At 53.1% G+C, this 26,119-nt stretch overlaps 1 protein-coding gene across 1 annotated transcript in view; it reads left to right on the forward strand.

The window, feature by feature from the left end:
- The window catches only part of LTBP2 (latent transforming growth factor beta binding protein 2), a 113,583-nt gene that overhangs the window by 56,136 nt on the left and 31,328 nt on the right, over positions 1 to 26,119 (forward strand). Inside the window, exons 4-14 of the mRNA XM_037832298.1 lie at positions 378 to 568; positions 2,405 to 2,575; positions 3,095 to 3,289; positions 4,125 to 4,411; positions 5,414 to 5,516; positions 16,174 to 16,248; positions 19,429 to 19,551; positions 22,432 to 22,596; positions 22,854 to 23,069; positions 24,204 to 24,226; positions 25,416 to 25,455. Of these exons, the coding sequence (XP_037688226.1) occupies positions 378 to 568; positions 2,405 to 2,575; positions 3,095 to 3,289; positions 4,125 to 4,411; positions 5,414 to 5,516; positions 16,174 to 16,248; positions 19,429 to 19,551; positions 22,432 to 22,596; positions 22,854 to 23,069; positions 24,204 to 24,226; positions 25,416 to 25,455 (1,589 nt within the window). The remainder of the gene's footprint in view (positions 1 to 377; positions 569 to 2,404; positions 2,576 to 3,094; positions 3,290 to 4,124; positions 4,412 to 5,413; positions 5,517 to 16,173; positions 16,249 to 19,428; positions 19,552 to 22,431; positions 22,597 to 22,853; positions 23,070 to 24,203; positions 24,227 to 25,415; positions 25,456 to 26,119) is intronic.

The following is a 26,119-nucleotide window of genomic DNA, read 5'->3' on the forward strand; positions in this document are numbered from 1 at the left end:
ACAAATGAGCTCTTAAAGACTCTTAGAAAGTCAGGCAGATGGGAATAGGTTAACACTTACATTTTGCACTTGAGGGGCCTGAGGCCCAGAGAGGCTAAGTAACTTGCCCAGGACAATCCAGCAAAAGCCTGGCTATTCCACAAAGTGGTCAGGACTCCCATCAGGCTGGCTGGCCTTAGATCAGTTCCCCCATCCCAACCACCTCCACCTGCAAGCACCTCCATGTCTGGGACTCAGGCACGCACTGGGACAGAAGTCCACCAGAGCAGAGAGCACCATTCCAGTGCAAAGACAGGGACATGGGTGGTGCCCAATGAAGGCTGGCACAGAGAAGCTGCTCCTGGATGCAAACCCCTGTGCCACAATTGTCTCCGCAGGACCCTGAGTGGGCTCAGCCAGACCCTCCCTTCCCAGCAGCACGTGGGGCTGTCTCGGACCGTCCGACGTTACCCGGCTGCTGCTGCCAGTGGCCAGCTGACCTCCAATGCCCTGCCCTCAGGACCAGTCCCTGAGCAAAGAGACAGCCCCCAGCAAGCAGCACATCTGGACTACCTTTCGTCTCCCTGGGGTAAGGATGCCCTGTCTCAAGATCCTAGAAAGCTCTGACCTCTCTTCTCCCCACCTGTGCTTCCTCCTTCACTCTCAAGGAAGGGCTGAGCTGTCATCTTGTCCCTCATTCTTTTAGCCAGTCAACAAACAGTTGTTGAACATCAGCTTTGTGCCAGGCTCTGGGGATCTGAAACCAAGCTGACTGGGACTTTACCCCGCTGAGCTGTTAGAACTTGGCTGCTCTGTTTGTGCCCAATCTGTCATCCCTCTTGCCTTTGCTTCCTTCGTATCCAACTTTGATCCTCAACTCCCTGGCCCTGGTCTTTCCATCTCATCCTTCCTGCAAACTCCAACCCTCCAGGATCAACCCAACCAGCTGCTTTTTTAGCACCTACATCTGGGCCTCTGCTTCCTACAGGAGAAAACCAAGCATCTATGTGGCTGCATGCCATGGGAGATTGTTGCTCTCCCTGCCGCATCCACCCCCTGGTTGTCACCTGACAATCCTTTCCTGTGTGCCTGGACACTTTCTTACCACCATTCCTCAGAGCAGCTATTCCAAGCTTCCCCCACTTCCCCAGGTCCCCATCCCAATGCCTTCCTCTTCACCCCTCCACTGCCCAGAGAGTGCCTCAACTTCTTGCCCATTTGCCCCACTCTCGCCCATGCCATACTCTTACCTAAAACTGTGCCCAGTTGACTGCTCTCCTGGCAGTCTTGAAAGGGAAGGACCACTTTCTTGCCTGGAGCACATCCCTCCAACTTTCTTGTTTCCCTGGGAACTCTTGACAATCTCTTGTGCTCTCCCTTCTGTGTCTTCGACCTGTCCCTTTCCCTTCCCCATAGATGCCTGCTTGCAGCTCTGCCATTAAAACACACATGCACACAAATACACGCCCAGGAAGTTACTTCTCCACTTGCGTCTGGCTTCCTCTCTCCTCCCCTCACAGTCAAGCTTCTTGAACACGTGGTCTATGTGTACTTTCTCAACTTTATCATCTCCCATTCCCTCTTCAACCCTCAGCTTACTGGCGCCCCTGTCTACCTCCCCTTCCTCTGCATCTCCACTGCCAACATACTTAATAAACAATGACCTCAGCTCCTTCTGCTGTAGTGACCTCCAGACTGGCCACCCTACCTCCTGACCAACCCTCCACATCACAGCCAGGGTGGGACTGAATCCTCCTACACTTCCTCTTTGATCTCCGCTGAAAACCTCTCAATGGCTTCCACACTACCAACCAAAGCAAGTGCTTGATCTTTGTCCTGACAGTCAGGGGCCCCCAAAGCCTAACTAATAATTCTTTGAGATTGTATCTTCCTTAACATCTCTTAGGAAACTCTCCAATCTGGCAACCCCAAACCACATTCCATTCTCTGCCCCTGCATCCAAAACCCAGATGTAGCACTTGCTAACTGTGGGACTTGGGACAAGCCATGTAACTTCTCTGAGCCTCAGTTTTCCTAACTGTAAAATGGAAATATTAGATTGAATGTGTAGCACTTGCCGATATTCAACCATGTTTGACCTGCAAAAATGGCAATTTCTAGTGGTTCAACCTAAAATAATACCCACTCAAGGGTAGAGAATTAACCTAATGTGTCTAAAGCATGAGCTGAGTGGCTGGCACACTGGCTGCCCTCGATAAATGTTGGACTGTGAGCTGCTCAAAGGTATTACCCTGATGCCCCCTCCCCCTGCCATCCCCCCATGGGACCTTGCATGTAGTAGGTAGTGAGCAAAGGTCCTTGGGATGGATTCACACCCTGTCCCGCCAGCCGTCCTAACCAGGCTCTGGAGGTCGCGGCTGCGCCTCTCAGCCCTGCCCCCTGGACCCAAGCCCTCTCTCTGCAGGGCTGAACCTCACGGAGAAAATCAAGAAGATCAAGATCGTCTTCACTCCCACCATCTGCAAGCAGACCTGTGCCCATGGGCACTGTGCCAACAGCTGTGAGCGTGGCGACACCACCACCCTGTACAGCCAGGGTGGCCACGGGCATGACCCCAAGACTGGCTTCCGCATCTGTGAGTCCCTGCCCCTCTCAGATGGCTCTGGGCTGGCCCTGAGGGCCACAGCTGGAGGGACAGGCCTGCCTTGGACTGGAGCCCAGCTCTTCTGTAGGAAGGACACCCACTGCTTTTGTCCTGGGCCCCCCGACTTGTCCCAGATCACATGGGGACCTCAATCCTCACCTAGCTCTGCCCTGGCCTCTCCGTGTGACCTTGAGCAACTCGTGTAACCTCTCTGAGCCCAAATTTCCTCAACAGAGAAGTGAGGAAGATTAATAATAATGTCATCACCCCCCTGTCTCCCAACTTATTGTGGGAGGAAAAAAGCTGCAAAAGGGCTTTCTAGAAAGGCAAGGGCTGATTGTTATCTTCCCTTCTTTACTCCTGGCTTTTCCAAAAGTCCCTGCATTTCAGGGGTGCTGGGCTTCCCATGCCATCAGATTCGGGGTCTGCTCCGCCTGCTTCTCTCCTCTCACTTGCCAGCCACTCGGCTCTGTTCTTCTACCGCCGGTCACCTTGGGGTTGATGTTGTAGATTTCTGCCAGATCCCCTGCCTGAACGGAGGCCGCTGCATCGGCAGGGATGAGTGCTGGTGTCCCACCAACGCCACCGGCAAGTTCTGCCACCTGCCTGCACCGCAGCCTTCAGAGAGGGGCTCCCGCCATGGGGCTCTGCTGGAAGGCCCCCTGAAGCAGTCCACCTTCACGTTGCCTCTCTCCAACCAGCTGGGTGAGTGCCGGCTCAGAGGGGCAGTGCTGGGCTGGGAGGGCGCCGGGAGAGGGCAGATGCCGGAGGGGGGCAGGGGTATTTTTTTTTTTTTTTTTTTTTTTTTGCCCTTATCTGTCCTAGGAACCGTGGGAAAAACAAAACAGTATAAGGGCAGGGTCCTACACTCAAGGAACCCACGGTCCTGAACAGTAGACTTGAGGATGGCTGGGAAATAGAATAGCAGCCTAAAACATTTCCTTTTCCCTGCCTTCCATTATGAGATGCCAAAGAAAGAGTACAAAAAATACAGAATTCTCTAGGTGCTCAGGGCTTGGAACACCCCTGAGCCTGGAGTGCTCAGGGAAGGCTGCCTGGAGGAGCGGACTTCAGTTAGACCTGAAACAATGGGTAACACTTAGCTGAGCATTTGGTAAAGGCTTTTCACACCTTTCCTCAACCCCACAATGACCTGGGCAATAGAGGGGCAGGGGCCATGAGGATGAGGTTCCCCTGCCTGAGGGACTGGCGTGAGCAAGGGCACGGAGGGGGAACTGTGCAAGGGGTCCATTTGGCTGGAGCTCAGGGGCTCTCCAGGGTTGCAGGGGGAGGTGAAATCAGGAAGGGCACTCGGGGCTTGGTAATGAAGGGTGGGGAGCGATAGTTTGTATTTCATCCTGTCTTCACTGGGAAATTGTTCCAGGGTTCTGAGTGGGGAGCAAAGGAAGGGAAGGAGAATTTGGGGGAGACACAGAGCCCACAGCCTACCTGACACAGAGCCGGCCAGCAGTCTTCACAGGGTGGGAAAGTGAGGGTGGGGCCCTGTTTCCCCTACTCTGACCCCAGCCCCTCCACCCAGCCTCCATGAACCCCTCCTTGGTGAATGTGCACATTCGGCACCCGCCTGAGGCCTCCGTGCAGATCCACCAGGTGGCACGGGTGCGGGGCGAGGCTGAGGCAGCCCGGGAGGAGAACAGCGTGGAGACCCGACCCGCGCCCCGGCTCCCCACCAGCCCCGGCCACCGCCATTGGGACAGCAACAGCATCCCCGCTCGGTCAGCAGAGCCCCCACGGCCACGGCCCCCAGCGGCACCCAGGCCTCAGGGCCTGCTGGGAAGGTGCTACCTGAGTTCTGTGAATGGGCAGGTGAGAACTCAGCTCCTGCCCCTGCCCTGGAAGCATCCAGAACAGAGCTCATTCCCCATTCTCCCCCTCCACCTGCTCTTTCCTCCACATTTGTTCTTACAGAATGCGAGTGTCTGCAGTCTCCTATTTTCCAGATGGGAAAACCCAGGGCATAGCATTGCCTGAGCATGGAGAGGCTGGGCCCCCTACTGGGCTGCTCAAGTTCCCCTCTAGAGGGGCTGTCACCAGCATCCTTAGGCAAAGGTAGCCTAGAGTCTGGTCCCAGTAAATCCTGGGCCCTCTGGGAGCTGAGCCTAGGACACCCTGGCACATGGAGCTGTTAGGACATGAGGAAAACGAATCTGGTACCCAGTTGAGATTGGGGTCACAGAGATGTAGAATCAGCACATACAGGTTAAACCCTAAAGCCCTGGGGATGCAAAGATGAGAGTCGCTCCCTCCCCACCCTGGAGGCATCCATAGTCGGCGAGGGAGATCAGGTGAGCTTTTCTGAGTCCACCTAAGACTGGGGGCTAGGCCAGACCCAGGATGGTTTTTCTTGGGGTAATAGTTTGCTATCTCTAGAAACTCCTCTTGATGTGTGGGAACGGGAAGAGATAGAGGGTAACCAAGGGATAAAGGCCTGAGCCTCCAGAGCCCCCCTGCCCTCTCAGCTCATGCAGTCCCTGAGCTGGGCCCCTGCTCACAAGATGGGCCTGCAGTAGGTAATACTGGACGTGGAAGGTGGCAATTTGCAGAGCTGCCCACAGCAGGTCTTGCATTGGGGTGTGGTCCTTCCAAGTCGGCAGGGTCTCTGGGGTCTGGCGGGATGGACCCGAGATTTTTCTGTTTCGCTTAGGGACACTGGCTGTTTCCCTTCTCCCCTCCCTTGGAAGGTGGGGGGTGGGGGCATCCTCTGGCAGAATGTGGAGGGGGGTGAGCTCTGTGTCCTAGGCTTTCCTAGGGCCTCCGTGCACAGCAGGAGGGAAAGGAGGATCATGGGTGCCCATGGCCTTTCTCCAGTGTGCAAACCCGCTGCTGGAGCTGACTGCCCAAGAGGACTGCTGTGGCAGCGTGGGAGCCTTCTGGGGGGTGACCTCATGTGCCCCATGCCCACGCAGACCAGGTGAGTGCTGGGTGCCAAGCAGTCAAGGGTTGTGGGAGGGGCTCTCCCTGGGGCCTGAGGGTGTTCTTGACTGGTGGCCGAGACTTCTGGGGGCAGCATGGCCTACCTGCTCTGTCTGATTGCCTGTGAGGGGCTCCCCCTTCTTGCCAGTTGTTTTTGCTCAGATTTCGGGGGCCGTATCCCCTGCTGAGCTCCCTCCCAAATCTCAGCCCTCCACCCAATACACCCCTACCTAGGCACCAGGGGCCCAAAGGTGTCAATTTGGTGACTTGGTGTCTCCCTCATGCTCTCCCTGGAGGATTCCCTGGGCCTCTCCCCACCACAGGCTATCTCCCTGCACCTCCCGCTTCCTGTCTCCCCATCTCTGAATCAGAATTGAGTGCCTGTTCCAGTGTGTCCCCAGCCTTGGGGCATGGGAAACCCAGTATGCCGACTTCTGGATGGTGGGAAGAACCAGACATGTATTCATCCATCCAACCATCCGTCCATCCATCCATCCATCCATCCATCCATCCAACACTCACCAAGTTCCTTGCATGTGCCAAGCACTGGGGATTCAGGGGTGCCCCAAATGCCTGCTGTCCTGCTCTCATAGGCATTGATTTTACAGCGGGAGGGGAGTGCAGAGATGCCCGTGCCTGGGTAGGCCTCTGCCCACTCAGCCATGTTCCCCTCCAGGCCCCTTTCCTGGGCCTGGGCCTGGGCCTGGCATGTATTTATTTTGCCTGTCAGCAGCTGACTCGGTAAGTCAAAGAGGTTGCCTAGAGATGGCTTTGTGGGGGGCCTGGACTGAGCCCAAAGGTGGGACGGGCAGGGCTGTTCCCAGCATCAGACTCAGCTGGGGAGCAGTGACCACATTGTCCAAGCTAAAACTAAGGGTAGCTGGTTTCACAGTGTGATAGAATTTTTGCTGAATTAGCGAAGAGTAGTATTAAGCTCCCAGTTCTGGCCCCTGACCTCTCTCTGCCTCGGTCTTCACGTCTGTGCAGTAGAAACAGTAGTGCTGGCCTTGCAGTGCTACTCTGGGGATTAGGTGAGATGATGCATGTGCTCCGCAATGCTGCTTAGCAAACAAATGGTAGCTTGTGCTATTCTTATCATTATCATTATCGTTATTAGAAAGTAGCCCTCATAGAAGGGAAAAGCGAAGGGAGCCACTGCCCCCATGAGGAGGAGTACATTGAACTGCTCAGCTTTTCCCCTTCTAGGCCAGAGATGTTTCTGTCACTTTTCTTCTTTCCTTGTTTCCCTTCCATCTTCCTGTCAGGCTAACTCTTGAGACATCCACAAACCATATCCCATTCAGTCAACAAATATTTACACCAACTAAGCACCCATTTGAAGTGAGCATGGTGTGCAGGCCCTGACAGACAGTGGAGAATAAGATAGAAACAATCCCTGTCCTCCCCCAGGCTTACAATCTAAGGGGCTGCTGTAGAAACAATGGTCATGCAATGACTGGATATGCATTGAGGGCTGTGGAAACACAGACAGGGCCACCAGAGTCACTGTTTGGCCCTGGCACCTTGTGCAAATTAGAAAAAGATGTCCCAGCCAATTGTTCAGAACAGTCTTCATAAATATACACATCTTGGATGCCGATGATTCCCTTTAGATGTGGTACTTTTGTGCAGTGCACAACTTGCACATCTGTACACCACGGGGCAGGGAATCTTTGCCCAAGTTGGCTCAAGGAAAGCATATTAGAGGAGGTGATCGTTCAAGATGAGACCTTAAGAATGATTAAAGTAGGCCAGTCAAAGAGATGGGAAAGAGCTTAACAACTCAATGAAACTGCATATACAGGTGAGACCAAGAGAGTGAGCAACATTTCCTAGAGCCCCAGCATGCCTTCTGATGGCCCCTGGCCAGCCCTGCCTCTTCTGTGGGAAGGCAGGCATGTCAGAAGGGCTAGGTGGGGTCAGGACTCCCAAGGCCCTTATCTGGGCAGGTTCTGGTTCCCAGGAGCTGGCTCATTCAGATGGGTGGATTCCCCCTATCCCCCCCATCACCTCCCCGCCCCCCATCAACCCTTCAGGGGGCATCTGGTACCTGCTGCTAGCCAAGGTGCTGAACTGCTCAGGGACCATCTGATCCAGCAGGGCTGGCCTAGAAGGGAGCTGGCTCCGCTGGGAGCGAGCAGCAAGGTTTCATCCAAGTGGCAGTCCAGGAGCCTTAGAAGCTTCTCCTTGTCCCGAGGTCCAGAAGTCCTGGAGTCTGAGACATAACGGAGGGAGAAGGGCTGAGGGTGGTGGAGGGATGGAGCAGAGTGGTGCAGCTGAGAACCAGGGTTCTGGGGAGGGTCTCCAACTCCCCACCTCCCCAGCATACTTCTTCGCTGCTGGTTTCATGTCCTGCCTTCCTCACAGCTTAGGCCTTCTCCTCAAAATATTCCTCTGGGTGACTGTCAGGTGCTGAGGTGTCCAAGGTTTGGCCACCAAGTACAATGCTGAACCATTGACAGGCAGCCCTCTGGGTGGGGGGACATTACTTGGGGTCTTAGAGAGTTCTTAGGGTCAGCATGTCCCCTCCAACTGGCTAGGCCAACTTGAAAAGTGACCTTAGTGGCTGGAACCCTGTCAAATGACATTAGTGGGAATGAAAACAGAAGCCACCCTGGATTCTTCATTCAAATGTCCCAGCCACCACCTACAGCATTTCAGTGGAGAATGGGAGCACATGAAACTTCTTCTGGGATGTGGGGGCCCATCAGGGTTCCAGGGACACGGGGATATGGGGATGCAGGCTGTGAGGCCCACAGCCAGGAATCGATGCTCTCAGGGATAGGTCCTGGGCCTGCTCCCCTCAGCCAGGCTAACAGGCACAGTGACCATGGCCCCGGACCTTGGGATCAGTTTTTGTTTGGGGGCAGGGGTGGGAAGTCCTTGGCCCTCACTGGGAGGGTGGAGAATGGGACAGAAGGCCAGAGCCTGCATGTCAGGGGCCGCCTGCCTGCCCAGCTGCCCCACGCCTGGTCCCAGCTGTGTGCCAGCCTCATGATCTCAGCCCACTGATGCCCGAGGACCCTGCCCTGCTCCCCCATTCCCAGCAGAGCTGCCAGCTCTGTTTAGGCACGGCCTGGAGCCCAGTGCTGGTGGGCATGGGAACAGAACTCTATGACTTGGGTAAGATGCTATGCAAGGACATGTGGGTACAGAACACCAACTGCCATCCCTCCACTCCCCATCCCCACACAGGGCTCAGCCCTCACCCATCTCTGCACCCATCCTAGGTAGAGGCCTCCCCACCATCCCTCTTTACCCCTGCTCCATCAGTGTGCAGACCCTGGAATGTCAAGCATTTGAGCACACCCGAGCAAGAAATAACAAAGACCAGGGCAATGTAAACATTTAAAACACATTAAAGTGCAGCTGGGTGTTGTACAGAGAAGGGGCAAGACGTTGGGGAGCCTTGTTTGTGTTGGCAGGTTACCAGATCCCTAACTCCATGCCTGAGCCTGGGGCTGGGGTAGGGGATGTTTCTTTAAGCAGGCATGACAAGCAAGCTACTATACAAGGAACAGAGATGAAGAGGAAGCTGCTGGGGCTGGTTTGGGGCAGGTTAGCGAGACCTCAAGTTCTAGAACATCTTAGCCTTAGTGATGTTGCCTCCCTGAGCCTCTATTTCTCAGCTGATAAAAATAGGGCTGTGTTCCTTCAGAAGGGCTTTGTTGGGCCCAGTGAAGTGATCTAGCAGAATCAGATCATGATGGGAATAATAAAGCCAGCAGCTGGAAGGAATGGACTTCTGGCCTCCATTCACTCCATCCACTCAATCACCTTTAGGCTTTGGGGCCCTGAGCTAGGCTGTTGAAGAAGGTCCCTGCAGAATGCTGCTATCTCTGACATGGACAATGACTGCCTTAATGTTTCGGTTACATGGCACAGACAAATCCCTTTTCTTCCAGAAAAATTCCACGGAGCCCTCTTCCTTGGGGACGTGGCTCAGGGAATCATCTAGGGCAGCCTTTGGTCCCTCCCTTCCCCTTGTCATCCTGAGTGACAGGCACAGCATGTGCCCAGCTGACCTTCCAACCCTCAGCCTCAGCCATGTCTTCTTGATCACTTGGGATTTATCCAAGGTGCCAGCTCAGAGCCGCTGCAGTCCCCCTGCCAGCGTCTGGAGAGCACACGGTGCTCTAAAGCCACTTGGATTGGAGCCACATTTTTGAGTTTTCATCTGAGAAAGACAGACATCTGTGTTGACTAGAACATTGGCTGCTGCCCCATCTGGCTCGGCACTGGCTGTGTCAACCCCAAGGCCACTTTGCGGGAGCGAGCAGGGCTGGCATATGGCTCACTTCCTGTGCTGGTGGACTCCAGCTGTTTGCCACGAAATCGTCTTTCCCTCTTCCTGGTGCTGGCTGAGTTCACCTCAGAACCCAGACCCTTCCCCATATCTCCAGGGAGTGCTGACTCTCCTGCTCTGCCCTCCAAAGAATTCTGCATCGTTCCCTCTTAAAAGCAGAAGTAGCCCCTTGTTGAACTTTTTACACTATATGGGGCCCTTCACCTGCATTACCTCATTTAATTTTCATAACCACCTGCAAGCTAAGGATCTTTATCCCCATTTGACAGATGAGGAAAATGAAGCTCAAGGAGGGCTAAGGAACTTGTCCAAGGTCACACAGCTAGAGAAGGTGGAGCTGGGATTCAGACCACAGTGATGCGGATTCTCAGCTGATCAGGATCTCCCTTATCATTCTGGGGAGGCCTGGGCAGGCTGAAGGCCACAAAAATCAAGGTACTAGACTAGAATTTCACAGCCAGTTGGATGCACCCCAGGCTTGTCCTTCATGAGTTACTTGTGTACGAAGAATAATGTCTCTAAAGAAGACTGGTTGAACACACAGTTGGGATAGTAAGCCCCCAAACCAGGCCCAAGAATTCACAGAGATGTGTTGAAAGAATTATACTGGTAGAAGGGATAGGCTTGCTCTGTGTGGTTCTGGAGGGCAAAGGCCAATGTGGGGAGGCTTCTGGGGAGCATAACTCAGCTTGAAACTCAGTGCAAGTGACAACTTAACAGGAGCTGCAGCCTTTCAGGGGTAAAATGGGTTGTGCCTAGAAGTTCTGAGCTCCCGTCATGAGTATGCCTAGCAGGACTGGGTTTGTAGAAGGAGTCAAGGAAGGAAATTGATTTTTGGGGGAATGGGTGTTTATATATATTTGAAATTTACTTGAAACCCTCAATAGAAAGCAAACTTTGGTTTGGTTTTGCTTTTTATAGCCCTTGCCCATGAGGAGTGTCACAGGTGTAGCTCTGGGATGCCAGCCTGTGTGTGTGTGTGTGTGTGTGTGTGTGTGTGAGAGAGAGAGAGAGAGAGAGCTGTGGGCATAAGGGCAAGGGCAAATTTGGAGCAGAGAGCAGAGAATGCCAAGTTACAGCAACAACATTATTATCATCACCATCATCATGGTTATATGCCGGGTAACACACTAAGCACTTCCTTGTTTCTTTGCATCTGAACAATATCTCTAGCTGTTGGGTGCTGTTATCATCCCTTTACAGATGAGAAAATTGGACCTGAGCCCCAGGTCTATCTGACTCTAGACTCCTGCTTCTAACCGCTCTGTAATTTGCCTCCCCTTGCTGCTGCTTATGCACTTGGCTCAGGCACTTGCTAAACTAGAGGACCCCGGCTTGAGAACAGATGTTTTGGGATGGGGTGCTCATTCTCTGGGACTCTGAGTCCCCTGCCCTAAAGAAATGGGATTTTCAGAATTCTAGTTGGCACCGACGAAGCAGAGAGAGCTCCTTCCCTCCTTCCAAGGGACTTGAAGCCTCCTGGGAACTGGGTCCCTGCCTGAATTTGCACCATTCCTACCCCAGTGGGGGTGTCGCTGGCACCACGGAATCTGGGTAGGGGTGGGGGGATGCTGGAGGGGCGCCTGCCTGAGCCAGGGGTCCCACCAGCCCCCTTTCTGCCTCAGTGTTTGTGGTGACCAAGACGCCCACTTTGGCTTCTAGTGGAAGCAGTCAGAGCCCATCCTGGGGGGAGTTTCCATCATTGCTGGGGACATTCATTGGCACTTGGTCAAGGAGGAGAATCTGGAGTAGTGGACATTATGATAACTACTAACATGTGACAGGTGTTGTATTAAGAGTTTTCCCTCTTATTTAGTGTTCACAGTAACCCCCTGTTTTCATCCCCATCTTACTGATAAGGAAACAGAGGCTCAGAGAGGTTGCGTGCCTTGCCCAAGTCCATCCAGTTAGTGAGGGGCAGAATAGCAGCTTGCTGTCCTCAAGCCTGTGAATCTGGAAGGAAAGAAAGGGGAACAACCCCTTGTCTAGAGCCTCCAGGGGCTGTGCCAGGCGTCGTACTAGGTGTAGCCAACATACACTAGTTCAGTTAAGTTAATCCTCACGACAACCTCACACACTAACAGCCCAGTCTCCATGTCTACAGATGAGAAAATTAAGACAGAAAGAGGTAAAGAGATGTGCCCTGGTTCACACTCACACTGTTATTCTGAGCCAGGAATGGGTCCGGCTGCCCCTGTTCGCTCGCTCTTTCTACCGCCACCTCCCTTACTGCTGCTCTGGGGAGTAAAGCTTCTCTCCATGTTATCAGCTGGAGGTTTGCAAATTGGGAGTCCACCTCCAGCTTGCTCACTTGCCCCTCGCATGCGGGCTCAGCCTCGTGCACACGTGTGTGTCTGTTCTCCGGGGCAGAGGGGGCTGTGCAGGGGAACCGCTTCAGCTCCCTGCCACAGGCACCTGTTGTTGCAGGCCAAGATCATCGTGGCTTGTGAACAGCCCTGTGGCCGGACACAGATCTCCAGCCTCTCCTCCCCAACCTCTATTGGTGCCAAAACTGTCTCAAATAATTCGTTTGCTCTTGTTGAGGCCTTCTTAGGAGTCCCAGTGGCCAAGGGGGAGAATTAGCAGGGCAGGGACTGGCTATAGCCAAGGAGATCCTCAGCTTCTCTCCCTGGTCCATGGACAGGTCAAGGTGCAGCAGTGGGTGGGCAGGGCTGGGGTCAGGGGTCAGCAGACCTGAGTTCTAGGCTCACTTGGCTCCCGTTTCCTTGTCAGGAAAGTTACCCACATCTGCTCTACAAGCTCCACAGTCATTTGGGGACATTCAGACTCCGTGGAGTTCAGGTTGATCCTGACTTGGCCCCTCAGCAGCTCCTTTGTTTTCTCAGCCCTATGAGTCGCAGCTGCAGGGGTCCTTAGCCACGATCTCTCTCAAGAGCCCCTCACAAATTCTCTTCTCTGCTCTCTCTAACCCCTGTTTTAACCTTGATCTGGCTGAGGGGCCATGAGAGGTAGGACAGACTCTTGACCATTTTTGTTGTCATTTCCAAATGGCACTTTGGCATCTGAACTCTGTCTTAGCCATTGAAACTGAAGCAGGCTACAAATGTTGCATGCATTTGGGAGCATATATCAAGTGTCTGATTAGTTCTTCTGGCCTCCCTCTGCGTATCCCTGCCCTCTCTCTTCCTCCATTCACTCTCCTGATCCCTTGGGAAAAATGGGGTTCCTAGGAAGGGCACTAGGTTTCCTGCTGGACAGACATCTCCCTGTGGCCTCTGGACCCTAGAATCCTTGGCCTAGACAGCTCCTAAAGCTTATCGTTAATTAATTCATTTATTCATTTGGAGGCAGTGGAGAGGAATGGTTCAGAAGCTTCTAGAACCAGACTGTCTGGGTTCATAATCCCAGCTCCACCACCTACCTACCAGCTTGGTGACCTTGGGTAAGTTTCCTAACCTCCCTGTGCCTCAGTTTGCTCATCCATAAAATGGGGATATTAGAAACTCTGAAGATTAAATGCGTTAATACCTGTAAAACCTTTATAATAAGGTCTGGCTCATAGTAAATGCTGTTTTAGGGTTTGCTGTTATTATTCATTGCAATTTTTATGGAGCCCGTGACCCAGGAGCTGCACGTGGTACTCAAGACATATCAGTGACTAAGAAGGCAAGCCCCTGTCCTCAGGGAGCTTACACTTTAAGAGACAGACCAGCACCTGGCGTGGGTGACAGTCACACAGCAGGTGCTATGATGAGGGAAGGCCTGTGTGTCAGGAGCTATCGGGACCAGCACCCGGCGTGGGTGGCAGGGACGAGGATACCTGTGTCCCATCACTGTGAATCACACAGCTTGCTGCTGCTGAACTCCCAGCCCGAGCCAGGATTCTCTCTCCCCACGTGACCATCTCAACTTCTACTTTCTTTTCTCCAAGGAGATTTAAGCAGATTTTCTGAATTGAATGCTGCACTTGCTCTTTTGGAAGCTGGGAACTAGCTCCTTGTGGAGGGCTTCTGTAGGAAGGAGCTGAGGGCCCCGGGGTGGGGAGGCAGCTGCTGCTCTTGGCTATTGGCAAAAACTAGGAGTTTCCCCAGACACAGAGGCTTTGGCATTTGTTTCTCTCGAGAGGCCTGACTTCTTGAAGGGTTGTCCACACTCTTCAGACCAGCAAGAGGTCAGAGTCTCCTTCCTAGGGGAGGAAATCACTTTATAGGAAAAAAAAACATGTTTTCAGGCTAATGAAAGAATCCAGCTCTTCTTAGCTTAGCACATTCCTCAGGTTCTCAGAGTTTCCTGCCGGCGTCTACAACTGGTCCCACCCTCGCTCCCAGCTCTGATCCAAAAACTCTCTGCCGCTCCTCTGCAGATCACTAAAGAGGCAAAGTGCTTCTGCCTGATTTCTTCCTCTGAACATCAAAAAAGGGGTTGCTCTGCTGGTCTCCTGGCTCACCCAACCCCCTGAGCTGCCCCTCTCCCTCCCTCCCTCTCTCTCTCTCTCTCTCTCTCAGAGATGGGCGCTGGGTGGAGTGGGAAGGACCTTGCCTTCACAGCCAGAAGCCTGGGTTTTAAGCCTGACTTGGCCTGATCTTTAGCTCTCTTCCTGGGCAAGTTACTTAACCTTTCTGAGCTTCGGTTTTCTTATCCATAAAATGGAGATATTCATCCCAGCTTTGTTGGGCTATTGTCACGAGAAGCAGACAGGATAATACGCACCCATGTCTTTGCTACTCCAGAGCATCGTACAAATGTTAACTTGTTAGTCCTTGGCTGTCTGGCATCAGCCTTGTATAATTCCTTCCCACCTTCTGTTCCTCATAAGGTTCACGGGCTACATCTGACTGGCCTGCTTTCTGAGTTTCCCCAAACAGCTTCTTCTCTTCTTCCTGTCCTCCATTCATAGCTCCAGGCCCTTGTCCAGGGATGCTCACATTTCCCAGCCTCGTTCCCATCCTCTGTCTCAATGTCAGCATCCTCAGAATCACCTTTATATCCACAACAGCGGCCTTTTAGTCTAGCGCCTCATCCCTGTGGTGGGACGTGCAGATCCCAAGCAAGGCAGTCCACAATAGGAAAACAATATTACAACTTTGGTTTACATTTTTTAATCTCAGTATGGCAAGAAAAATTAAACTTTGCTAGTTTGTGTCCTCACTTGGTCTGTCTACCTGTCAGACTATCGTTTGTCATGTTTGGCACCCAAGGTGTCTTCAGGGAAGAATGGGGGTTCCAAGAAAATGTATTTGTCTTCGACATATTACAGCATAATGTAATTCACAGAGCTCAGTTTACGAGCTCCCTTAGAGCTTCTCAAGAAATTTAACACACTAGTGTGTCCCTCCAAAGTGAAAGAGACATTTTACCTGTTTTTATTAGTCAATTGTTAAAACAAGCAAACAAAAAACACTCCTATTTTTTCTGTAAAGTATGGGGGAATGTTGTGAAGTCAAATCAGTACCAATATGATGAGACTCATCTCCTTGTTGGTAAATCTGCAATCAGACTTCTCCCTCGTCTTGTCTGCTGTAAACTTCGAGCAGGGCTGCTTTTCAAGAGACTTGTGCTATGGAAAGAGCCTTTTGAAAATGGATGTTTGGAAACAATTCCATCATTTCATGATTTTGTTGCTGTAATCCATTTGCACACTTGAAAAATGGAATTTTCTAACTTATTAAAAAAATCTTCCAAGTGCAGCACTTCCATGGATTTGAACCCATTTGTTAAAAAATAAATAAAAATGCAACACTCTGTTGAATTTGTAAGAACAACTAACCAACCTCAGGGAAGATGGAAATTGACTAGCCAAATTTCAACAAAAGCATTGCCTGGTTGGTAGATTGGAGTGGAAATAAATAACATGGTTTTATAAGTGCAATCACCGATGAAGTTCTTCCATCTTGAACTAGGATACTTTGTCAGCTAAGACAGCCATGCAAATCAAGTATCAAAATAAATATAGAGGATGATTGTATGGTATGTGAATATATTTCAATAAAATTGCAAATAAATAAATAAATAAGAACAAAACTTAGAAACTGGATGATGGGTACATGGGACTTCTCTGTACTATTCTTACAACTTTCTGTGAATTTATAATTGTTTCAAAATAAAAAGTAAAAAAAAAAGCTCAGTCACGTACTTTATAGTATAACATGAATATAGTATGATATATGTCATATGCAATGTTGTAACTATGTATCACATATGTAATTAGTAATAGTTTTTAGTAAAAGCAAGGCAGGTGAGAGGAAAGGAAGGGATTGCAGTGTAGCCTGGTGGATGGGAGCCTGCAGCTGCTGAGCGGGCTGGACATCCAGGCTGCACCTCACTTCCCAGCAGGGGTGACAGAGGAGCCCAAAGGCCCTCCACTGAGACCCTTATCTTAACTCCTCAGCCTTCCCAGTGATTGAAAATGGCCAGGTGGAGTGTCCCCAGGGGTACAAGAGACTGAACCTCACTCACTGCCAAGGTAAGGCCGGCTGGGTCAGGGCTGGGCTGGCGAAGGGTGACAACGGGGCCTGATGATGTGTCGGACCAAGCCCCACACCCAGGCAGGAGGAGCATCTGTCAACGCCTGAGTAGTGTCTTCTGGGCACTTCTGAGCCCCAGCTCGGGGGATCTTTGGGGGACTGCTGGTTCCAGGGAACGAAGGAAGTCAGGGGATTTGTTTGAGAGTGAAAGAGGAGCCACAAAAGGGTCTGGGAGCCGAGTCTCCCCTCTCCTCCCCATCTCCACCCACCAAACATGGGCCAGGTGCAAATCTAAGGCTGTGAGGTGTCTGAAGGGTGGCACTCCATCCACTGCACATCCACTCACCTCCTGGGCTGCTCTCCCTGGAACATGATGGCTTTTGCCTCCAGCGTGGGAGATGATGTCAGCCTGAGATAGTGGGGGACCTCTATGAGCTTTTCCCAAGAAAGCTCCTTCAGCTGCTCAGGGCTCCCTCCTACCTGCCTCAGCCTCCAGCCAGGGGTGGGAAGGGTAAGGGGGGCAGGGTGGGGGGGAATATAAAGGGCAGCTCCTGCCCTGGCCTTGCCAGACTGGCTGGCGGCGCCGTAAGGCCAGCTGAGTCCTAGGGTGGTCTGCATTAAAGAGTCCACAAGGAACAAGGCCAAATTCCCCTTGGAACAGAGGGGTGGGTTGGGCCTCAGCTATGGCTTTTTCACTCTAGGGGGTTTGAGTGAAGCTGTGAAAAGGGCCAGAAGCCTTCACTGGAGGGGCAGCTGCTATACCGAGCTGACTGGGGCTCTGAGCGGGGAAGCCCTTACTGACTGAGAGCCTGGCACTGGGTTGAAATGAGCTGCCTGTGAGAGGCTCCTGGGACTGGTCAACACCAGTGGGAAGCTGAGGGATCTTCGCCTTTGCAGAGCTTTGAGATCTGGACAAACACTCATTGGTGTGGTTTGCTTTGGATTAAGCCAGGTTAGGGACAGCAGATTCGCCCAGATGGCTTCCTAGTTGCCCTCCCCCCTGGAACTTTCTTAAGGAGACAGGAGTCTGGGGAAGGCCTGAGGTTGCTGGGTTATCTACCTGTGGGGTTCCAGGTGTCTACCTGTGGATAAGAAAGGGTGCTCAGACCCAGGGTCAGACTCCCTCAGGGCCATGGGCCAAGGGCCGAGGGGACAGTAGCAGTGAGGAGCAGTTGGTACTTTTGCAATAGAGGTGTCCACATCTAAAACTGTCCCCGGTGGCCTCTCCTCCTAGCAGGTTTCCCAGTCAAGAAGGTTAAGGTTATTCCCAAGGTCTCAGATAAGCTCTGCCCTTCCAGGATACCAAGGGCCCCCCACCCGCACCCACAGGAGGCCCTGCCCCTGAGACCATTCCCTTCCCATGTCTGGGGCCATGGTCCCTCCCGCCTTCCCTCTGTGCCCACATGTGCTTTCCTCTTCTCTTTCTCCATTCCCCCCAACCCCCTTCCCTCCTACTTCCTAAGAGTACTGCTTTGGATTTTTACCATGAGCCACATTATGCTGGGTGCTGAGTACATGGTGGTAGATAAGATGCAAACAGACGCTTAGACAATTACACACAGTGAGAAAAGTGCTCTCGAAGGAAAGAAGCACAGGGCGCCATGGGATCCCACAGTGGGGCACTTCCAGACTGGAAAGATCCCAGAAGCCTTCCTAGAAGAGGTGATACCTGAGCCAAGGGTTGAAAAATGAGTACGAGTTAGCCAGCTAAAGGGCATTGCAAGCAGAGAAAGCAGCAGAAGCAAAAGAACAGTTTGGGCTTGTGGAGAGGCACGCAAGAGCACAGTGTGTGCAGGGCCTGGAGGAAAAGGGGGCTGAATGGGGCTGAAGGATTCCCAGATGGTGGAGGGCCTTGGGAACCAAGTTAGGGTTTGGGAGCTCCCTCTAGAAGGTGATGAGAAGCCCAGAAGCCTCTCAAGCAGAGGGGAGGCAAGTCTGGGGGCATATGGAGAGGTTCCCCCTCCCAGGGGCATCTTCCTGGGCACCTCCCTCCCAACAGGCCATCCTACCAAGGAGTAGCTCCCCTTGGTGCCTACGCTGGGTCATCTTCCAGCCCCTTCGATCCCGTGCTCAGTGCCAGTTTCCCTAGAGCTTGTGGGTGAGCAGCTGGCTCTGATGACAGTGGGCTGCCTTGCTTTAACAGCTTATTATCTCCTCCAAGAGGTGGCATGTCCCCCTGAGGTCAGTAGGGAGCACAACCTCCTTTGTACGTCCCCCTGGCCCTTTCACACTCCTCACCTTCACTGATCGTCAACAGAGGCCATCATCAAGGAGACCCCTGACTTCCTGGAGCCTAGTGTGTGAGGGCTGGGATTTCCCTTGGCAGGAGGAAGTTCCCAGGGTTAATGGTTTGTGGGATCACACAGAAGAAACGTACCTCCCTTATTTGAAGAAGAGGATGAGCATCCACTGGTCTTAGGGGGGTGGGATGTGGCCTGCCTGAGGCAGGGATGTCCACAAGGACCCGAGGCTGTGGCCTCATACTCCTTTGCCCCATGTCCACCCTGGCTCCAGTCCCCATCCCTCCCTTCCCCAGCCTCTTTGGTGCCTTCCTCCTGCCTCCTCCTTCCTCCTTCCTCTCCAGCTCAAGGCAGGTGTGTTCCCAGAGTCCTGGGCCCTGCTTTGGGGACCTTCTAAGGAAGGCTGGAAAGGAGGATCTCAGCTGCCTACTCTCGGCCCTCCCACCCAACCCATCCCCTTTTACCTGCTTCTCTGTTTGCCTCCCAGCAGGCCACTTTGGGCTAGTTACTCCGGAGCCTCGGTTTCTTCACCTATAAAACGAGGATGAGAACCTACAACATAGACTTGTCTGTGAGAATTAAATGGGGCATCATAGGTAAAGCACCTAGCAAGATAACGGCATACAATAGGCGCCCACTAAATGTTAGCTTGTACTATTACGCTCTGATTCCATGCCAATGTTTGGACCAAGTGATTTGTAATTTTTATCTTTTGTCCTCATAGCAACCCTACCTGGTAGGTTCTCTCATTATCCCCATTTTACAAACGAGGAAACGAAAGCACAGAGATTTGGGGGTCACACTCAATAAATAGCAGCTATTTTATTGTTGTTGTCGCCGTTTTCCTTGGAGAAAGTATTGGAAGCGCGCTGCTCCAGCCCCTCTCCTCCAGCAGGCCCTGGTGGGGCGGGCACTTGGTCATCTCCTCCAACCCTGCAGATATCAACGAGTGTGCAGCCCTGGGCCTCTGCCAGGACTCGGAGTGTGTGAACACCAGGGGCAGCTACCTCTGCACGTGCAGACCTGGCCTCATGCTGGACCCGTCACGGAGCCGCTGCGTGTGTGAGTGCGGGCCGGGTCCGGGGGTGGGGGGCACCGGGAGGCAGGATGGGACCCTCAGGGTCCACGGGCCAGGCCCATCACCCCCCACTCAGGACCCAGTGTCTGCCCTCAAACTGGCGTTGAGCCCAACATTCAAAACCTGATCTGCCCCTCCTGCTGGAGACGGTTACTGCTTCACTTCTACTTTAGGCATTTCTTTTGGGGTGTTGCAGTTTGGGATTAATATTTCCTATTTCTTCTTTTGTGTCTCTAAGCATTTCTGTCCCATTTGCTGTCTCATTTTCTTTGGGGGTGTCTGTGTTGCCTATTGTCTGGATGAGCCATTGCTGCCCCTGCTGGCCCTGAGCTTAGCGGTCCGGTCACTGAGCTGCAGACTTTTCTTTAAGGGCCGCTGTGATACACAGGGCCTGACCATTGCCTCAGTGGTGCTGCTTCTTGGCCCCAGGGCCTTTCCCTAAGGCTGTGGTATCTCGTGGCTCTGAAGTTGTCCCTGCACCCATGAACATATGCTTGTCATGAGTCTACATGCGTGCGTGCCTGGACGCTCAGCTCCGTTCCCAGGGACGTCTGTGTTTTGCAGCTGGCAGAGGCCTGGGCGGCAGGCATGGCACCCCCACAGCCCCCCCAACATGGTGGAGCTGACACCATGGCCCAAGCGGGGCTTTCCTTGGGCAGGGAGGACAGACCCAAGCTGAACGGAGCCAGTCCTGATCTGTCTCTGCAAAGCAGCAGCCCAGGGCGGTGTCAGATTGGCCAAGAGCTGGGCCCAGCTCCCATCACCCGCCAGGCCCCCAGAAGGCAAACTGCCTGGGGCTGGGGCTGGGAAGGCCAGAGGGATAAACAAGACTCCAGCACGGCCACAGCCAGTGCTCACTGTGAAGGGGAGATGATTCTGGGCCCAGTGTCTCCAGCGAGAGGAGCCCTGAGGAGAGGACACCCAGGGAGTGGGGGGCCCGGAGAGGGGAGAGCACGTCAGGCCGCTTGCAGGAGGCCTCGGGGGGGTAGAGGCCTTGAGGGGCTGTCTCGCTTCTTCCTCCCCACCTCACTTTCCTTTCCTTTATAAGGCAGGAGTGGTGAACGTCTGAGGTAGCTTTAATTTATTAGTCCCAGAAAGAGACGGTGTTTCAGCCAATGCAGGGAAGCAGAGATGGCCCTCCCAGTGTCACTCCCTCCACCTCCTGCGATGACTCATCTCCTGGGGGAGGCAGGGGGCATGAAGTTTCTTTTCCCTTCCTTGCCCTCTCTCCCTGCCACCTGGCCAGAGCCAGAGCCAGTAGCGCGGTCTCCTGGGGCCCCTCTGTGCTGGTGCAGCCTCCTGATGTCTGCATTGGTCATCTCCACTCTGGGGCTCAAAGGTTTCCCAAGGGAGTTGGCTGCTGGAGGCAGAGATTGCATCTGGAGATCCAGGGGGCTCATGGACTGAAAAATTTACCCATGTAGATCACGTGACCTTGTACAAGGCACTTTCACGTATGTCACTTTATATCATCTCCACGGCAACACAGTGAAGAAGGTTTATTAGTCAAGAATATTTGGGTAGCAGGTAAAAGAAATCCAACTCAAAGTACTTTCAGCAAAAAAATAATGCATTGCGCCACATAGCCAGGAAGTCCAGGGGTAGGTGTGGCCTCAGGCTTGGCAAGATCCAGGCACCCAGGGTGTCTTTAGGCCATCTCCTGCTTGGTTTCCTCTGTGTTGGTTTCATGGTTCCTTCAGAGGTGGCCACCAGACACTCCAGGCCTACCTCCTACCAGCTTTGCAACCTCGGTCAGGAGAGAGCCCCTCTCTTCTCATAGTAGAGGAAGTCCTGAAGCTGGTGATTATTATTGGGCCAACTTGGTCTTATGCCCAGCCCTGACCCAATCTCCGGGACCAGGGGAATGGACTACACTAATCGGTAGTGTGATCCCATGCCACTCCTAGAGCCAGGAAGTGAAGTCAAGTCCACTCCAATCATTTGGAAAACTAGGATGTTGTTTCCAGGATATGGGGGCATGGGTGCTGGGCAAGCAGAAATACAGTAGTCCACAGCCCACGGAATTCTCATAAGCATCCTCGTACACAAAAAGAAGCTGAACCCAGGTAGGTCATGCAGTTCATGGTGGAGCAGGGCCCTGACTGGGGCTTCCCCAGGGTCCCTAGTTCCCCAGCTCTTGTCATCTTAGGGTCCATCCAGCCCTCGAAGATTTCCATCTCTTCCAACCTGGTATGGCCTCCTCATCTTCCACTGAGACAATTAGCAAAAGAAATTTCTTTAATATTTACTATCAAAGCACAAGAAAGGGACTATGGCAGTGGTACTATTCTCATTTAAAGCCAGTGTTGCTCAAACTCACTGGGGTACATATTGATTCATTGGCTCCATTTTGATTGATTCATTGGTCAAGCCATCCATCCGTCGAGTCAACACGCATTTACTGAGCATCCACATTCACTAGACACTGGGAGGTACCTAGGTGACAAAGACAACCAAGGCAGGGTCCCTGTCCCCAAAGTCCCTTCAGGCCTGTGGCTGTCACCTCATCTCATCTCCTCAGGGAGATGGCGGCCCTCTGAGTGCGCTGCTCCCCACCCAACCCCGGGCATACATGGGCTTTGGGTAAATACTTACAAACTCGACACCTGGAGACATGCAGCTCCATCCTCATTTCCTACTCTCAGGTTCTCCCCACTAGGGTGGGGAGACGGGTCTCACCATACAGAAAACACGAGGTGGTGCCATAGTGTCCCACTGCAGCTATCCTTCCTGAAGTCCTGTGAGCATTTTGAGGGTCCACCCTTCCCCTGGTGCACAGGCCATACCTGCCCACGTCCTTCCCGCCTGTGCTCTCCCCCTCCCACTGGTCTCCTGTCCATCTCCATGTGCTGTGTCTGTTGCAGCGGACAAGGCCATCTCCATGCAGCAGGGACTGTGCTACCGCGCGCTGGGGCCTGGCGCCTGCACCCTGCCTTTGGCCCAGCAGATCACCAAGCAGATCTGCTGCTGCAGCCGTGTGGGCAAAGCTTGGGGCACCAAGTGTGAGAAATGCCCCCTGCCTGGCACAGGTAACCCTTTGTCCCTATCCCAGCTCTGGCCCCAAAGCAGCATCCTCAAAGCTAATGTCCATTTTCCCCAGCCTGAGGGGGCCCCCTTCAAGCCAGGAGACCCCCAGTCTTGCCTCCCTGCTCAATCCCTCACCCCCGGCTAGATCTCCCTCCTTGCCACCACAACTGCTGTGTCCTCCAAAGGGAGGGGAGGGAGGGCCCTGGTTTCCTTCAGGGACAGCACCTCTCAGCTTCTCCTCTGACTGTTGACCTTGCAGAGGCCTTCAGGGAAATCTGCCCTGCTGGCCACGGCTACACCTACTCGAGCTCAGACATCCGCCTGTCCATGAGGAAAGCCGAGGAGGAGGAACTGGCCAGGCCCTCCAGGGAGCAAGGGCAGAAGAGCAATGCAAGCCTGCCCAGGCCAGCGGAGAGGCAGCCACTCCGGGCGGCCACTGAGACCTGGCTGGAGGCCGGGACCATCCCTGACGAGGGTATCTGGGCTGGGGCAAGATGTCCAAGGGATTCGCCTTTCACCTAAGTCTGCAGCATACCAAAGAGCCATGGGATGTTTATCCTGGGTCCTTGGGGATCCTGTCTCCAGGACCTTAGGGAAGGGAGCTCGGAGCAACAGCAGCCAGCCCTGGGAACCCTCTCCTGTGGCCTGGCGTGACAGGAGGGGCTCTGCTCCCTCCCTTCCCATATGGGGTCAAGAAGCATCCACATCCCAGGGAGTTGCTTGTGGAGGTGGGAGAGGTCAGCGGAAGCCCCCACCCCAGCTGGTCAGGCCTCTCCATCCCCCTGCTCCCTGCCATGCATCTCCTGGGGCTGGTGGTTGCTGCAAGCCTGGAGAGCTGGCAGGTGGATCCTGGGGAGCCTGGGTGCTTTAGACCCCCTCCCCTGGCCCAAGAGTCAGAGAGCTAACTCCAGCTCAACTGCCTTGGCCCAGGAGGCATGGGGTTGGAAAGAGACTGGGTATGAGGCGCCCCTGGCAGATGCCCTGGAAAAACATGGAGAAACCATGCCCAGGTTTCTGATAGCCCTGAGTTCAGGAAGTCAGGAATGTATTAGGACCAGGTGAATTATGTAATCACTAAAATATGCTCCAGGGGTGGAGCAGAGAGACAGGGAAGGCAGGACGGTGTCCCATTATGGGAACTGGACGCTGTGCAATTCCTCTCCTTCCTGGAACTGGTTCCCCTAGTCTGTAGCCAGGGGCTGTGTGTGGCTGAGAGGCTTGGGAGGGAGGAGGGAGCAGTGCAAGGAGGTGAGCTCAGCTGGGACTGGTGGGGTAGGCTGGCATGGGAGGGGATGAGATCCCCATCTCTGGGAGGCATTGAAAGGAAGCAGGAGGTTTCCTCTCACCAGATGAGAGGCTGAGCTGAGCTACCTTTTAAGGCCCTCTAGAGCTGGGGATTCTAGGGTTCTGTGGTGGTCTGGCCCAGCAGGAGGCATGGAGGTGGGGGCAGGAGGCAGGTAAGAAGAATCCGAGCTCTCTGCTGCTGACCCTGCCAGGGACAAGGCGAGGCAGGTGCAGACTCTGAGCCAGCCCAGGCCATGGGCAGGAGGGGAGAAGAAGGCCACAGACCCTTCTCCTTGATATCATGCTCTCACCTTTCCCTCCCCAGGTGATTCTCAGGCAGCTGGTCAGGTGAGTGAACTTTCAGGTGAGTGGGCAAGGGTGGCAGAGAGCAGGAACATGGTAGCCATTGAGGCCCCAGGGCTGTGTCCTGTGGGACAAGAAAGGGAGAAAGAGGGATTCGTGTAGGAATTTATTTGGAGAGATGAAGTGGGAGGGAGCTGAAAGGACCCAGCATTACCCTAAAAGGAGTAATGACAACAGCTGCCATTTGTCAAGCAGCTACTCTATGCCTGGCGTGGTGCAAGCATCCTCTCAATTGAAATCGTCTGGGGACCCTTCAGAAAGGAAGCAGGAACATGTCCCGTTAATCCTGGCTGACGTTGTGAGCTTTAAGCACTACAGGCAAGGTCTAAAGCTGGTTCCAGATTTATTCTGGATTCAGTACTTTCTGAGCCTGTTTTGCTTAAACCTTGAGGTCTCCTGTGTGAGAAGCCGATGGGGAAGTAGAGGCAGAGCTGTGAATAACTTCAAACTGCTTCCCTGAGAAAGTGGACCCTCCCACTTCCATACTCAGGAATCCTCTGTAAAAACAAACAAACAAACAAATAAATAACAAAACAAAAAGAAACCCACCCATCCAACCTGCCTACCTGACTGTCCCCAAATACTGCCTGTCCATTCTCCCATCCCAGCTCCAGAATTTCCCCTCCTCTTCTCTCTGCCCAAGTCTCTAATTCCATGTCCTCATAGACCCCAGCCTGGTTCCAGTTCCTCTGTCGTCTTCTGCCTATTCTCTTCCTGTTTCCCCACAGCCAGCTTCTCTGCCTCTGTCCCTGGGCTGTGGTGAGGGACACCAGGTGTGGCCTTGCTCCTGGCTCCACCCCACTGGCTCTGTGACCCTAGGTGGGCTCTAGAGCTTCCCTTTTATTACCTGAGATGTGGAACCATAGCCTCATTACCACTGCTTGCTGATTTCTACCATGTGCCTGACATTGAGCTCATTTCATCGTTACAACACCGGGGAGGGTTACTCTCATACTACCCACCTCATAGGATAGTCAGGAAGATTAAATAAGACTGTGGATGTAAAGTGCCTAGCAGAACGCCTGGCACATGGTAACTCATCAGCACCTGGAATGAATGAAAGAGCGAATGTGGGTTGTTCAGGAGGGCTGGAGGCTGGGGGTGAGTGGTGGAGGAAGTGCCCCATGGGGGTTGACAGAGAAGCCGAGACTGATGTCCTCCCATTTCTGTTCAGGTCACGGCCATTGCCACCCATGTACCTGCCCAGGTCCCAGGTGAGTCCCTCCTCCTGGTGATTCCCAAGGAAAGGAGCAGGGAGAGAGGGAAGCACCCCATATCTGGTGGTGGAGTTCCTGTTCCCAGGCCAGTCCTGAGGCTCAAGTCAGATGAGCTCACGCATGACTTGACTTATGTGAACACTCTTTCCGGGAGCTCTATTCACGTAAGATCTGTGAGGTCAGCAAGAAGCACTGTGAGGCTTGGCAAGTATTTTCCTAGCCACAGAACCCTTCCTGAATTCATGTTGCCACTCAGTACATAAGTCAGACCAATGAGGAGGCAAGATGATGGGAATGTAAAATGGTGCAGCCGCTGTGGAAGACTGTGTGGCGGTCCCTCAGGAAATTACCATAGGACCCAGCAATCCCACTTCCAGGTATATACCCAAAAGAACTGAAAGCAGAGACTTGACCTGATACTTGTACACCAGTAGTGGCGTTATTCACAATAGCTAAAAGGTGAAAACAACCCAAGAGTCCATCGGCAGATGAATGGATAAACAAAAGGCAGTACATGCATAGAATGGAATATTATTTGACCATAAAGAGGAACGTAGTTCTGAGACATACCACAACAGGGGTGAGCTTTGAAAACATTATGCAAGTGAAATAAGCCAGTCACAAAAGGACAAATACTGTCTGATTCCACTTATATGTTATA

Source organism: Choloepus didactylus, chromosome 4 (assembly GCF_015220235.1).
Source record: "Choloepus didactylus isolate mChoDid1 chromosome 4, mChoDid1.pri, whole genome shotgun sequence".
Taxonomy (NCBI): domain Eukaryota; kingdom Metazoa; phylum Chordata; class Mammalia; order Pilosa; family Megalonychidae; genus Choloepus; species Choloepus didactylus.